The sequence below is a fragment of the Carcharodon carcharias genome, chromosome 11 (genome assembly GCF_017639515.1).
Source record: "Carcharodon carcharias isolate sCarCar2 chromosome 11, sCarCar2.pri, whole genome shotgun sequence".
Classification (NCBI taxonomy): Eukaryota; Metazoa; Chordata; class Chondrichthyes; order Lamniformes; family Lamnidae; genus Carcharodon; species Carcharodon carcharias.
In genome coordinates this window covers 139,874,750-139,891,273 of record NC_054477.1, presented here as the reverse complement: position 1 = coordinate 139,891,273, position 16,524 = coordinate 139,874,750, and the positions used below count along the sequence as shown (strand labels likewise).

General features: G+C 41.0%; 1 protein-coding gene across 2 annotated transcripts in view; it reads right to left on the bottom strand.

Moving 5' to 3' along the window:
* The window catches only part of slitrk6 (SLIT and NTRK-like family, member 6), a 41,265-nt gene extending 26,913 nt beyond the window's left edge, over window positions 1–14,352 (bottom strand). Inside the window, exon 1 of one of the 2 annotated variants that reach the window (XM_041199088.1) lies at window positions 13,905–14,352. Coding sequence is in view for 1 of the 2 variants with exons in the window: in XM_041199087.1 (XP_041055021.1) it covers window positions 13,738–13,793 (56 nt within the window). In the remaining variant the exon portion in view is untranslated. Of the gene's footprint in view, window positions 1–13,737; window positions 13,857–13,904 lie in introns of those variants that run through there. The other variant, XM_041199087.1, reaches the window with a different exon arrangement.
* Window positions 14,353–16,524: the final 2,172 nt, after the last annotated feature.

Genomic DNA, 16,524 nt, shown 5'->3' with positions numbered 1-16,524 from the left:
AACCATCTTATATACCTGCCCTGCTACCTTCAAGGACCTGTGGAAAATGCACACCAAGGTCCCTTTGATCTTCAGTACTTTCCAGGGTCCTAGCATTCATAGTGTAATCCTTTGCATTGTTAGCCCTTCCCAACTGCATTACCTCACACTATTCTGGGTTGAATTCCATTTGCCACTGCTCTGCCCGCCTGACCTGTCCATTGGTATCCTCCTGCAGTTTACGGCTATCCTCCTCACTATTTACCACCCTACCAATTTTTGTTCATCCGTGAACTTCTTGATCATATCTCCTACATATATGCCCAATCCCTAGTTGCCCTTGAGAAGGTGGTGGTGAGCTGCATTCTTGAATAGCTCCAGTACATGTAGTGTAGGTACACCCACACTGCTGTTAGGAAGGGAGTTCCAGGATTTTGGCCCAGTGACAGCAAAGGAAGGCAATATATTTCCAAGTCGGGATGGTAAGTGATTTGGAGGGGAACTTCCAGGTGGTGGTGTTCCCGTTTATCTGCTGCCCTTGTCCTTCTAGATGGTAACGGTCATGGGTTTGGAAGGTGCTATTGAAGGAGCCTTGATGAGTTCCTGCAGTGCATCTTGTAGATGGTACACACTGCTGCTACTGTGCGTCGGTGGTGGAAGGGGTGAATGCTTGAATGATGTGGTGCTATACATGCAGGCCGCTTTGTCCTGGATGGTGTCAAGCTTTTGGACTGTTGTGGGAGCTACATTCACCCAGGCAAGTGGGGAATATTCCATCACACTCCTAACTTGTGCCTTGTAGATGGTGGACAGGCTTTGGGGAGTCAGGAGGTGAGTTACTTGTTGCAGGATTCCTAGCCTCTGACCCACTCTTGTAGCCACAGTGTTTTTATGGCTAGCCCAGTTCAGTGTCTGGTCAATGGTAACCCCCAGGATGTTGATAGTGGGGGATTCAGTTATGGTAATGCCATTGAACATCAAGGGATGATGGTTGATTTCTCTCGTTGGAGGTTGTCATTGCCTGGCACTTGAGTGGTGCAAATGTTATTTGCCACTTGTCAGCCCAAACCTGGATGTTGTCCTAGTCTTGTTGCATTTGGACATGGACTGCTTCAGTATCTGAGGAGTAGTGAATGGTGCTGAACATTGTGCAATAATCAGCAAACATCCCCTCTCCTGACCTTATGATGGAAGAAATGTCATTGATGAAGCAGCAGAAGATGGTTGGGCTGAGGACACTACCCTGAGGAACTCCTGTAGTGATGTCCTGGAACTGAGGTGACTGACCTCCAACAACGACAGCCATCTTCCTTAGTGCTAGGTATGACTTCAACCAGTGGAGAGTTTTCCTCCTGATTCCCATTGACTCCAATCTTGCTAGTGTTCCTTGATGTCACATTTGGTCAAGTGCGACCTTGATTTCAAGGGCAGTCACTCTCATCTCACCTCTGGAGTTCAGCTCTTTTTTTCATGTTTGAACCAATGGGGTCAGAAGCTGAGTTGTCCTGATGGAAACCAAACTGGGCATAAATGAGCAGATTATTGCTAAACCAGTGCTGCTTGATAGAACTGTTGATGCTGCCTTCTATTACTTTACTGGTAATCAAGAGTAGACTAATAGGGCGATAATTGGCCAGGTGGATTTGTCCGGCTTTTTGTGAACAGGGCATACCTGGGCAATTTCCACATAGCCGGGTAGATGCCAGTGTTGTAACTGTACTGGAACAGCTTGACCAGGGGTACTGCAAGTTCTGGAGCACAAGGTTTCAGTACTATAGACAGAGTATTGTCAGGTCCCATAGCCTTTGCAGTAATCCAGTGCCTTCAAGTGTTTCTTGAAATCATGTCTAGTGAATTGAATTGGCTGAAGACTGGCAACTGTCATGCTGGGGCCTCCAGAGGAAGCAGAGATGAATCATCTGCTTGGCACTTCTGGCTGCAGATTGTAGCAAATGCTTCAGCCTTATCTTCTGCACTGATGTTCTGGACCCCCATCATTGAGGATGGGGATATTTGTGGAGCTTCCTCCTCCAGTGAGTTGTTTAATTCTCCACTACCATTCATGACTGCATGTGGCAGGACTGCAGAGCTTAGATCTGATCCATTGGTTGTGGGATCGCTTAGTCTTGTCTATCACTTGCTGCTTATGCTGTTTCGCACACAAGTAGTCCTGTGTTATAGCTTCACCAGGTTGACACCTCATTTTTAGGTATGCCTGGTGCTGTTCCTGGCATGCCCTCCTGCACTCTTCATTTAACCAGGGTTGATCCCCTGGCTTGATGGTAATGGTAGAGTGGGGGATATGCCGGGCCATGAGGTTAGATTGCTTTTGACTACATTCTGCTGCTGCTGATGGCCTACAGCGTCTCATGGATGCTCTATCTTGAGTTGCTAAATCTGTTTGATATCTGTCCCATTTAGCACAGTGGTAGTGCCACACAACATGAGGGAGGGTATCCTCAATGTGAAGGACTGTGCCGTGGTTACTCCTACAGGTACTGTCATGGACAGATGCATCTGCGGCAGGCTGGTTGGCGAGGATGAGTTCAGGTATGTTTTTCCCTCTTGTTGGTTCCCTCACCACCTGCTGCAGACTCAGTCTAGCAGCTATGTCCTTTAGGACTCGGCCAGCTTGGTCAGTAGTGGTACTGCCAAGCCACTGTTGGTGATGGACATTGAAGTCTCCCACCTAGAGTACAATCTGCATCCCTGCCACCCTCAGTGCTTCTTCCACATGGTGTTCAACATGGAGGAGCACTGATTCATCAGCTAAAGGAGGGCGGCATGGTATTCAGCAGGAGGTTTCTTTGCCCCCATGTTTGACCTGATGTGATTAGACTTCCGGAGTCAACTGTATACCACTGTGCCGCCATCAGGAATGGTAATGGTGCTGTTTGGGACATTATCTGTAGGATATGGTTCCATGAGGATGACAATGTCAGGCTATTGCTTGACTAATCTTTGAGACAGCTCTCCAATTTTGGCACTAGCCCCCAGATGTTAGTAAGGTCAAGGAGGACTTACTAAGCAGGGTCAACAGGGCTGAATTTGCCATTGTAGATGCCCTTAGTCGATGCCAGGTGATCCGTCCAGTTACATTCCTTTTTTTTTGAGCTGTTGTTTGCTTGGCCGTTGCAGAGGACAGTTAAGGGTCAACTAGACCAGGTAAGGATGGCAGATGTCCTTCCCTAAAGGGCATTCATGAAGCACATGTTCATCATTAGACTTTTAATTCCAGATTTTTATTGGATTCAAGTTCCCCCAAGCCATGGCAGGATTCAAACCAAGGTCACCAGAGCATTACCCTAGGCCTCCGGAATACTAGTCCAGCAACAATACCACTATGCCATTGCCTCCACTAAAGGAGGAGACCCTTTAACTTCTATGTTACACTCCAGGTAAAGTCCTGTGGGTAATTCAGTGAAATATGAAGAGTCTCACTCTCCCATCCCACTGCACAATATAAACCTTGGGTTCCCTATGGCTGATTATTTGATATCTCTAGTGCTTTATTATGATGTCCAAGAAAGCTATATTAGGTTTGGATTTGGCAGACCTGGGTGAAGGCAGATGGTCTGTGGAAACAAGAAAGAAATGATACTCACAATCTTTCTAGGCCATTTATAAGTTCTTGTTTATTGGAATTTCATTTTTTATCTACCCATTTTACATGAATAATATGCAAACCTTTGCACTTTGTGAAATTTTAGAAGCTTTTGTTGACTTCATTTATAAACTTGTCCAAGCTTTTTTGAGCCCTTCTATATTTGGGAAAAAAATATATACTAAAAAACAGCTTCACTTTGAAGAAATGGTTTTTATCAAAACAAACTGTTCAGTTGCAGAAAATCTTGCTTTATTTGGTCATTGATTTTGCACTTTTCATCAAAGATTTATTGCTATTAGTGTGCATTACATTTATTAGCACACATCAAGTATTCCCTCAATACCAGTTGATAAAGTAAACTTGAATCATTTCAGATAATATCTCATTGGATGTCTTAACTTACTGTCGGCCATAGGTTAAGTTAGCGCAAATAGAAGTGTTCTTGACTGTGTGACTATGTGGTAATTAAACACGCTAACCACCTGCGCAAATGTATGAAGTGTCTTAATACCCAACAGTTCAAGTCAAACCTCCTCCAAATTAGTGTGATGCCACTACATATTTAATTCTATCAGCATAAACTATTTTTCTGTTTTGGAGTGGCTACTTACACCAATAAAGGCAGGAAGAGTATTACATCAGTTAACAATCAGCATAACATTATGTATTTAAAAAGCCACATCAGATTCAGGTGATCTTTAGTTGTTCACTTCACAGAGATCCCAAACATTCTTTCACTGATATCCAAAGTACAGATGTTGCATCATTCTAGATTTATGTCTTTCTCATCCATCAAAGACCATCTGGAATTTATACTAATCTGTAGCATATTTGTTCTGCAGTGATTACATAAAACATATCGCATTAACAAAGAAAGGTAACTTTCTTGCATAACTTAATTTGAGTACAAAAAGGCTTCAAATGGCATTTTGTGTCAATTAGAAGTAAATTTGTAAGATTTATAAAACAAAATAACTATATTTGGTGAAGGAAACTGAAGGGAACTAACAACCCTTCCAAGTTTTGAAAGAAAACAATATCCTTTGGAGGGTATGAAAATTCACTGTTTACCCACTTAATTAACATGAATTTACCCCTCTAATATCATATGGATTAGCATATTCCTTAGTAAATAATTCCACATATACCTGTCATGTTAGTGTAACCTTTATATTAAAAATGTTATACTACCCTCAGCATCCAGCAGCACGATACACTTTTTCCCCAGACAATCAATATTATATGACATTTAGAATGATTAAAAATATATATACACGAGTATATTCATAAAAAGTATGAAATGGAAGAGGAGATTTGATTGGAGAAAAGCCTGTAATGCAATACTACACTCCAAATTATATTTATTAACCACTTGAATTCTGTTCTTCTGTCTTATATTACTATCTTAATCCTTCAATTCAGCTATAACCTTTAAAACTTTATTCAAGAGTGTGCACTGGTATTTATTGAAATGAGTCATATCTCTTTATCTCAATGCAGCAAATGGCCATCACTGAACTATTAAACCAATAGTCCACAGATTTAACACATTTCCACATGAAAATTATATCCATTAAATGCGGTAACATGTTCCAATTTGCAAAAACCCTTTAGCTGGTTAAATTATTACACGATGAATGCTTTAGCATGCAGTGCCTTTAGTCATGATTTTAACAGGGGCATTAGTCTGTTGAAAACAAACAGATTAAGTATTCACATGTTAAAATTTGAAAAAAAATCATTTCAAAGTATTAAACTCTTGAAAACATTTTAGACGTCAGTTTATCCAATGAATTTCCTTCGGCCATGACCCCAAAATGCAGGCCAATGATTGACACTGATCAGAGCAGACCAGACCACCTTCATTATAATGGCATTATATAGCACCTGAATAGTCAGAATCCCACAAAAACATTTCACATTTTGAAACTGCTATGTAAGCAAGAATAGGTTGTCCACATATTTATCCACCAGACAGCACTTAGATTCTAAGGGGGCACTTTCATGTGAGCTCAGTGGCCAAACACTTTTGCACAGTGAGATATGGCACCATATAAAACAAGAGGTTATGGGTCCCACTACTCAACTGTGATAAGTTAACTAATCTTAATTGGGGTTGTACTTACCTTGGCCTTAACCTTTTCCCAAACTAAGGAGTTGGTGATAGTTTCTGCTCTTGATCATTATCCAACGGGCCCTGGCTGCATAATGTACACAGCTGGATTCAGAGTGAGGACAGAATTAGACTCAGCTATGCTTCCATCCATTGTAGCCAGCAGCTTGAAAGCAGTATCTGCCAGCTGTTGTGCAAAGTTGGCAAATCTTTGTTAAAACACATGCTGATTCTGAAAAGCGCCCACGTGCAGTTGCAATGATAATGTTTGATGCTACTAGAGCTGTTCTGAAAGTTCACATAAGGTCCAATGAACTGACTAAGCATCTTTAAAACTTTAGTTTCCACCAGCTGAGTTATGTGAGCCTTCCTTTTCGAAAAGACACATATCACTTGGTTTAAGGCATTTGCATGTCATGCTGGAACCTGACAAGCAAAATGTACTGCTAATTGGTGGTGTGAAAGTGGCACTCTACTCTGGGAGTTGAAAATTAAGCATTCAATTTTTTTATTGTATCTCTGCAAACCAACAGCCCCAAGTCAGTGACTAGTCCTATGTTATTAACTGTTAATCCCTCTGTCATCAAATGGTGACAATTAAGCAGAAAAGCCTGCACTTTCCTTGAGTTTTTAAAAACATAAATTAGTATACCTAATCTATATATACATGAACAGGGAGCCTAAAACAAAATGGAAGATACAACAAATGCTTTTACATAAAACACAGCTCTTCGAATGTGATTAGATTTCTTTTCATTCTTTCATGGGGTGTGGGCGTTGCTGACTAGCCCAGCATTTATCGCCCATCCCTAATTGCCCTTGGTGATGGGCCGCCTTCTTGAACTGCTGCAGTCCTTGTGGTTTAGTCACACCCACAGTGCTGTTAGGAAGGGAGTTCCAAGATTTTGACCCAGTGACAGTGAATGATCAGCAATATAGTTCCAAGTCAGGATGGTGTGTGGCATGGAGGGGAACTTGCAAGTTCTGGTGTTCCCATTCTTCTGCTGCCCTTGTCCTTCTAGGTGGTAGAGGTCACAGGTTTGGATGGCACTGTTGAAGGAGCAAATGCCATGAGATGGGATTTGTAAGAACATTGTATATTTTATTGTGATAATGTGACAGCTTGTTAAAAGAAATGTTCCTTCCTTTTCCACTCATTTCTCTTTTCTTAATCAGGTCTCTTGCCATCAATGGTGAAGAGAGTGGGAAGGAAAAGGGCTTTGTGGCATCTGCCAAATTATCTCAGACATCAACCATGAAGGAGGGTGAACAAGTGTCCCGTAGCTGATTCTTCATAATTTTTTTCTTTTTGTGAGAAGGTAACTTCCTGTCATTAAGTAGCTAACCACTGCAACACAGCTGAGATGAGAGGGCTGGTTTTAGGCATGGGCAGTCCTGACATGGTGCTTCATCTGCCAGGGACATATATTAGGAACAAAGCTCCTTGAGCCTGTTCTGGCAATCACAGGAAATCACCCAAGCTACCAATTTTTTGCAGGATCTCTACAGTGTTGAGGAAACGGCTGCAAACATACTTCCAATCAACACTCCAGTCATATTGAAACTTGATGCATACACATGTCTTAAATATAAAATGTTAAACCAACAGAAATAAATCTAGGGAAGAAACTTTCTGAGTCTGCATCTCACTGGTGCAATTTGCCTTTGGAGTCTCAGGAAAAATAAAGTATATTAACTAGTGATGGAAAGAACCAACACCTATAACGGTTGGTCTCTATAACGCAAACTTGGGCACCAGATGTTTACAGATTCCTTGAGCTTTGATTTTCTAGCAATGGAACCTTCTGAATCCTTGTATTATATTTGTGTTTTTCTCAGCATCTAAATACTGGGGCATTTATTTTCATAAGTCATAAACGTTATTCTTTGCGTCTCTTTGGAAACAAACTCAGTGCTGCAATGGTTATCACAGTGTCATAAAGTTCTCTAATATGCCCACTGAATCTGCCTCTATGTCGGGATTCTATTCCCCTTTGAACATTGAAGGAATCATGCGATATGTATCATCTTAATGGCTAAACAAATAGTATGCTCGAAACTTTAAGGATATAGATCAAGTACATTTTCAGTTTCACCGCATCTGATGGAGCAAATCGACTGCCCTTTGTAGAATCTGCCTCGTGTATATACCACAATAAAAGGAGGTTTTCATATTCACTTAAAAAAGAATTAGGGCTTATTTATTTTCATTAAAAATGTATACATTCAAAGGATCAAATATTTTATTTACCCATCTTTAGATCTTAGCTTATTAAACTTTGGCTGCACCTTTGCATTTTGGAGGTTACCAATAAGTTAGTAGTTATCTACTTTTCTGTAGAATATAAACATTTAAGGCCATAAAACGATTCTTCAGCTACCAACGTTCATTGTTAATATGACCCAGGCTGACTGGTGAAGCCGAAATCAATAAAATTAGTTTATTGACTTGTTCAGCCTCGTGGCTCTCCTCCCGACCAACCCTGTGTCCCAGCTATCCCCTATTTGTATGTGCTCAAAGACAATGCCCATCACCTGTTTCTCTTAACCGTAACAATGTAATTGACATGATATTAACAAGCCTTAACAATATAATTTACAAGACACTAATATTTAACACTCACCCCTAAAGGGGTAATTCACGAACATGTGCAAGCAATAACACCATAGCCAGATTTTTTGAGCTGCATCTGTCATTAGCAAGGTGCAGTTCCAACAGTAGAATATTCTGAAATTAGTTCTCAAATCTTATAACCATGCACACTCAGGTTTTTTTTTCCTAATACAAGTCTGACAAATTATTCCATACAATTATCCTTTGTATGAAGAAATTATATTATTTCAGCTTTTGATCCTATCAGTTTACTTATAGCGGGTTCGTTAAGTCAGCTGGTTACAGCATGTGCTTAATAATACCGTGGTTGGGTTCAGCCTCTGTACCAGCTGAGGTAGTTCTTGGGGTCTGCCTCTTCTCATTGCCCCATTGTGCTATCATGGCATCATGGAACCATGATTAACAACCCTCACGCAATGAGGGATGGCACACAAATGGAGGGAGTTTACTTTGAAGTAATAATTTGTACCCAATTTAACTAAGCCATAAAATATCTGATGTATTTAATTGTCATCTCTTTAACCTGCAGAGATTGAGCTTTATCAAGCCTTTCTCATAACTCATCCTTACACACCCAGAATGATCTCTGTAGCTTTTCTTTGCACCTTTTTCAGGGCTTGTGCAGACCTTTGTACAGTTAAGATTGCACACAACAGAGAAAGAATAGTGCCTGGGAGTGTGATCACACTCGACTGGAGCATGAGTTGGAGAATTAGATGTACAGGTCATTCATTTTAACAGACAGGTAACTGAGACTATCATGAGTTAGGTGTGCTAAATCCAAATCCGATTCAATGGGGTAGATTTGCAACTTGCTGCCCAGATTTTAAACTGGTGATGCAGATCATTCAACTTAATTGAAAGCAACTGATTTTTGATTTCTATTGATTTTACAAAGGCTTTCACATCCATTGAGCATAATTATGATTATAATGGAAACTTAGTCTCTGAAAATACACATGTCTTCTGATCAGTGCATTGTATAGACACAAAATAATCTTTATAGAATTGTATTCTGATGAGGTAATATACATCCCAGCACTTTAGTGATCTTTTAAAAATTGCCTTCCCAGACATTGCCTATGATGGCAGATTAATATCCCCACGTTCCCTTTCTCAGTCTTCCTAGGCTAATTCTATTCCATTCATGTATCACGTCATTGTGTTACAATGCGCAATATTTCCTTTGACTGCCAAGTTCCAAACCCGAGTGTGCTACTACCTGGAAGGACAAGGGCAGCAGATGTATGGGAACACTTTCATCTGCTAACTTCCCTCCAAGTCATCCACATCCTGATTTGGGACGATATTACCGCTCCCTCACTGTTGTGTCAAAATCCTGGAACTCCTTCCTAACAGCACTGTGAGTGTTCCTACACCACATGGGCTGCAGCGATTCAAGAAGGTAGCCCACCAGCACCTTCTCAAGGGCAATTAGGGATGGGCAATAAATGCCAGCTTGCCAGAGCTGCCCATATCCCATGAAAAAATAAAAATTACTTTTTGCAGTATTATATTTCAGCCACCGACTTCCAAACTGTTGAACTTATTTTGCTTATTTTGAGTTCCTATTGCTCTCAGCCATAAATTCGGAATGTTGCACTTGGCATGAATATCTAAGTCAGTTTTATTAATATGATGTGGCACATGTCTGAACGTGACCTCCATGGGACTTCATCCAACACTTCAACCCAATCCTACTTTACATTGCTGAACTTTAAGACAACTTTGCATCCAGTTCCCTATTCTACTTTTCTAAGCTTTGTTGTCTACTTTATGTTCCAGTTCTAAATTAAACATACAGTTCTGTGTCAATCCCAATGAATATTTTTTAGTGTTTCGATTTTTCTTTCTATCTGCATGTTTCTCAAATGGTACTGCTCTTTTTACTATCTGTGATTTCTCCCCTCCCATACTCTCCCTTTTTTCATTATTAGCACAGTTTGTGGATGTTGCACATTTTCGCAAAGCAATGAGTAGTGGGAGATTACATGAATTTTTTTGATTTTTGTCAAAAGTAAGCAGGTGGCATGGATAATATATAAATAGAGATGTTTTGAAGTAAATACAGCATGCATAAATGTAGCTGGACAAAGCCACTATACTCAGGAGTGAATTTGGCCATGTATGGAGAATGCAATATTGTAAATAATGATGGATGCAGGATTTCTATATGTACATGGAAGCCATACAGCAAACAAAGCATGACATGCATAGAGACTACTACACACCAGAAGCATTATCATATATATGGCTAGGATTCAGCTTACTGATAACAAAATTAGGACAAATGGGCTAGAAGATCTTCCTGTCACAATTATATGCTATTTTTCCTCACAAATACTTGTGCCATGTCTGAGAATAATAACAGGACTAGCACTCTGCTGCTTGTTAGTAGAGGAGTCATGACACAAGCTAATTTCTAATGGTGCTGAGTTCTAAAAGCTGTCATTACATCTGTTAACGACACAGTTTGGCATGCACTATGTCTTTTCCATGCCTGCCTCTGAAATTAGTGTTTTAACAACTTTGCGGTGATTCATATAAATGTGTAGGTGTGCAACACAACACAAAGAGAAATTGCAGATTAATGATGCAGATTGGATCAGCTCACTAACATTAGGGATTGTAAAAATTCTGAAGCATGCCACATAGTCAACATAAGGGAAATTCTCCAAAAAAAATATTGCTTGGCCAATTGGCCACTTAGTGACAATCATATTCAGAAAAACGTTTCCACAGTATGCATTTTCTTACTCTTGGCTAATCATAAAAATAGACCATCAAGTCTGCATTTGTATATTTCTGAAATGTGATGGCTGTGAGTTTGATGCAAGATTTATACACAGATACATCCATGCTGAAACATGAAAACAAGCTTGCAGTTAAACTGCAGATACCAGTCTCATACCAGTATCAGTGGAGCATAATGCAGAGCTAGATCAAGAATTTCTGCCAATTGTGTAACACACTGAGGGCAGTAACAATGGAGCTCTGTACATGTAAAGAACATTAGGAGTGGGCACGAGTGTTCACTTTAGTATTTAAAAGGTTTGGCGTGAAACTGAACAATCTGATATTAGCATATACATGTGATAATGTGTTGATATATATTTATGTTGTCAATTATTATAATTAAGGCACTATGAAATAATTAATTTAAATGAATGTCTTTGTTATAGTAGCAAAGAAATCTCACAGAAATTATATATCACACAGGACAATGTTATGAAATTTAATGAATGAGCTTGCAAAGTGCCCAAGTGATCCTATAGACTGCCTAAAGCAGCCTGGAGTTATATAACACCTGAAGCTTGTGTGGCATAGCCTCTGGAGAAAGTTTCATACCTGTTTTAGTGTCCTGAGGGTCAGACGGGGGACTGGCTCACAACATCACAAGCTGTTACCATGCTCTGAAGAAGAGTTGTATGGACTCAAAACCAACTCTGTTTCTCCCTCCACTGATGCTGCCAGACCTGCTGAGTTTTTCCAACATTTTCTGTTTTCATGTGTTACTGTGCCTAGGTTGCACTTTCATCTTTAGCTCAGAAGGCTGCGGGTTCAAATCCCACTTCAGGTTTTGAGCATAAAAATTAAGGCTGACACTGGTGCAATACTGAGGGGGTGCTGTGCTGTTGGGCAGGGGCTGCCTTTAGCAGGAGGTGCCCTGTCTGCCCTCTCAAGTGGATGTAAAAGATCCCAGGGCACTATTTCAAAAAACATCAAAGCTGTTATTCCCTGGCCGATATTTATCCTTCAATCGACATCACTTAAACAGATTATCCTGTCATTGTCACATTGCTGTTTGTAGGGTTATAATGTGTGCAAATTTTCTGCCGCTTTTCCTACATTACAAAAGTAACTCCACTTTGAAACGTAGTTCATTGACTGTAAAGCACTTTGATACTGTTGGTCCGGAGCTTTGTGGTAGTGAGCAGCCACCATTTGTTTTGACAATAACATGAGTGGGACAATATAATCATAAATCAAAGTCCTGATCAAAAATAAAACAAAAGACATTTTACTTGTGTTCCTACGTTTGGTCATCTCTGTCGTTGACAATTTAAAAAAAAAGTTATTAAGTGTCTGCTTGACCCACCTTCCCAATTCCGTTTCTAAATGAAACTACATCTCTATTATTTCTCTTCCTATTTTGAAGATTAAAGCAATTGGAGAAAGAGTCTTTTCATTGTTTGAAATCTAGGATTACATGGTGCTTTGGGTACAAAAGAAATATTTGCTTGGTCGCGTCAATGCTGAAGGGACTCTCAATAGGCGTCGCAAGCCCCTAGCACAACAGCCCTAATAGATGCAAGCTGTTACCAACAGTGACCTGTGCTCCTAGCGTTATACTGCATGGTTGTCGCAAGCTGTTATACAATAGTCTGGTTAACTGCAACTTGATTGCTTGTTCTGACCTATTGCATAGATTAGGATTTGACTGTAAATGTAGGTCAGCGTGATACAAAGTGATCGACACCGGGCGCCCCTATGAACCTGCACCGGCCACTGATTGGGGAACACAGCCACACGCGCAGCAAGAATTTGCTGAGGTTTCATTCCCACGGAAGTGGATTGCGACAACATTCACTTGGTCCACGGGAACACGGCTCAGCCAATTGATGGCAAACACCTTCGAGCTGATATCACAAGCTCGGACTTATTTCTGAGGTAAATAACCAGCGTGTTTTGTTTTACTTTCTGAGTCGTAGAGAAAAGCGCAGAAAACTGAAACAATTCGCCACTCCGTATGAAGCACCCGCGCACTTTAAATTGCGACGGGACCAAAGTATCTCGAACGGTTTCTGAAGCAAATATCCACAGGGAGGAATTTCCCCTCTACTGGAGTGCAGTGTGGCGGAATGAGTGATGCCCCTCATCACCTGCACTGTACTCAAAATTTTATAAAGGTGACACTCCACTACAGCACAATAACGGTAGATGTATCAAATAGATAATTGCACAGTGAAACAAAGTTTGAATACACGGCTCTTTGGAATCTGAATGCTGCCACAATTTCATTGTCACTGTTCAACATTTTCAAAGAGGCATTATAGTTATTCTTGTTTAAAGTTACAGAAATAGACCTTTTTAGTGACAAGCTGTGCATGACTATCCCGAAAGTGCTCGGATTCCCAAGTGGCAAAATCTAAGGAAAATCCCCAAAACGCGTCATTATAAACTGAAAAAGCCCCTTAAACTTTTTAAAAAAAAACACCATCTTATCATCAAGCAAGCAGTTTAACCAATTCGGCGACCTCTGGCATTTGTCATCATCGGACATTTTTTTTTTCAAAAAGCCAGAAAAGCTTAAAAATAAAGCAGAAAAACGTTTTGCTCTTTCTTCCATAAATCGACGTTTGCTGAGCGCTGCTGGAAAGAAGCCGCGTCGGTAAGGAGCAGCTGTGATGGTGGGTCACTTACCTGCAGGGCAGCTGGACAGTCCCAGGAACAGATCCCGGCGGGTTAGATCCAGGCATTTGCAGAGCGAGGCGAGGCAGAATCACACAATTCTTAAAACTGCAAGTGGTGAATCGAACTGCATTTCCCAGTGGAGGATGTAAGGATGGAGGATGTTAAGATTCACTTACCCACAACTGCAGTTTGGCCAGGATCCGAGCTGCCCAGTTTATCGATTGTGCAGAAGAGGAAACAGGTAATTTTCAGTGAAGTTTCTTTCACTTCGCTTTTTTCCTTAGAGAGCAAAATCGTCTCATTTTGACCTCGTCTGTCAGTTTTCCAACAGGTCCGGAATTGTACTGACGTCGTGTGGGAGTTGGACAAACTTGCAGCTGCTTGTTTTAAAACGATCGGAAGTACCAATCAAGCTGGATAGGAGGATTCCTCTTTGATGGTCAAAAGCTGTGTTCACTCTCCCGGCGAAAAGACTCAACTTGTTCCTCAGATGCTGCTGTGTTTTTTTTAAATGAAGGCTTTTTTTTTCTCGTAAAAATAAAGGCCAACAGCAGAGAGAGAGAGAGAGAAAACAGTCCAATTCCTCAAACTAGCCTTTCCTGGTGTCCTCTCAGTGATCAGATTGCCAGAGGGTTCTTATTTGGAGACGACTTGACTTCTGAATCAGCTCGGGAAGCCCTGCCCCCCCCCCTTTAGATCGCTTTAATCTGCCCTTCGTCAGAAAGCTTCCGAGCTCCACCCTGGCTATTTGCATAATACCTCGCCCCGTACCCCCAGCGTCACAAAGTACCACCTAGATCGTCCGGGGCTTCATAGAGCAGCGCTCATCTGCTCCTGGTGGGATACTTAAAACATGCTTAATTTTTGACTGCAGCAGCTCCATTTTTCACTTTGCAACGAGGCTTGATTTCCCGGCGAAGTGATGCAGCGAACTCGCTCAGATCGGGAAGTAACAACGTCCTCCATCGCTTATTGGCTGTGTATCAGGGGACATTTTCCCGATTTAATACCGGTGACAATAAACGGCTAGCAGAGGGAAGAGTGATGGGGAGCGGGGGGTGGGGGTTGGGGGGAGATGAATAGAATTGTGTCTATGCCGAGAAACAGCGCCTGAATGAAACTGTCAAATTCATTCAAGCCTTTGTAATGAATATGGTAAAAGTTTTTTAAAAAATGATGGGGTATGCGAATAACGTATTTTGCCCTGCGACTCTATGCATTATTACACTCTCAGCACGTAGGCAAGCGACTGCATTACTTGCATTTCCTTGGATTTGGCAGAACAAACGGTGATCTAATCTTGAATAAAGTAAAAACAGCAGGAGCCCCTGATCTTGCAACTAACAGAACAGGAACAAAATTTATGGAAAAACTCAGCAGGTCTGGCAGCATCGGCGGAGAAGAAAAGAGTTGACGTTTCGAGTCCTCATGACCCTCATGAGTTCTGTCGAAGGGTCATGAGGACTCGAAACGTCAACTCTTTTCTTCTCCGCCGATGCTGCCAGACCTGCTGAGTTTTTCCAGGTAATTCTGTTTTTGAACAAAATTTATGGGTCGTGCAAGAAGAACATGCATTTAGGCTTTTGCTCAGCGTACATTCCAAGTAATTTGGTTTCAAACGCCCTATGCTTCGTTCTCGTTGATTCTTCCTTTAATCTCACTGTCTTGTATTATATGTTAACATGTTTTACAAATAAAATACCGCAACAGCATATTCTTTATTCAGTGTAGGACATAGATGATAGAAACCGAAAACATTCATTGTTGCTAACTTGTATTTGTGACACCTCTCCAAAGCGAAAGAGACTGGAAAGTAGCAAAAGATCGCCTTTGCAGTTGCAGTACGGGCCAACCATGCATCCCGTTCTAAAGGTGAATCAGATAGCCACCAATGCTCCTGTTAAAGTGATTCTCAATGCAGGAGGAAACTCAACTCTCTAAAAGTACAATGATTAGGCTGAATGCCTGATTTTCAAACGAAGATACCACGCACCCACTCAATATACTTTTCCTGATGAATGCAGCAAGGTCTCTCTGGTAACATATTGCTTTTATTTGCTTTGCCAAATAAATACCATGCTAATATCGATGGGCAAATATTCGGCAGCCCAATTCAGCATTTTAAATAAGCAGCAGGTTAGTGTTCATGTCTCACTGTTTGATCCATATGTAGTGGAATCTTGTGGGCGGACTTTAGTGAAGTTATGGATTTCGCCACTTGATCGTGGTCTGATTGCTTTGGAATATTCACGTTAATTACAAGAAGTCTGGTTAACAACCAATGGATTAAGTGAGAGCGACCTAGAAACACGATTTTCAACTGTAATTCAACACCGCCCCCTCCTGACCACAAAATTTAAAGAGGGATTTGCAATATTTGAATTTCTTTGGTAACTAGGAGTTCCGTGGGACACGAGTGGGGTTCATAGCATTGACTATGTTTTTAGAACAGTTTGCCTAATGCTCTCACGGTGCGTTCCAACTCCTTGTGAAGTTGGAATGGAGGAAATATATCTACAGAGTCTAGTTCAACAGTCACCCTGTGGGACTGAAAATTAATGATAAAATAATCGGTTCTTTCAAGCCCGAAACCAATAATTGTGCTGCAAACAGAACATAAGCATTTATTTTAAATGTTTTACTTCTGGCTTTGTTTTTGTAGCCGTTGCTTAGAATATGCATATTTTTACTGGTGCAAACCATTTATTCCAGATGGGTCCTACCAACGTATGTTTGCCCATTTTATCTTTCAGTTTTTGGAGTTAAGCCAGTGCCCAAGAGACAGAGAGGCAGCAA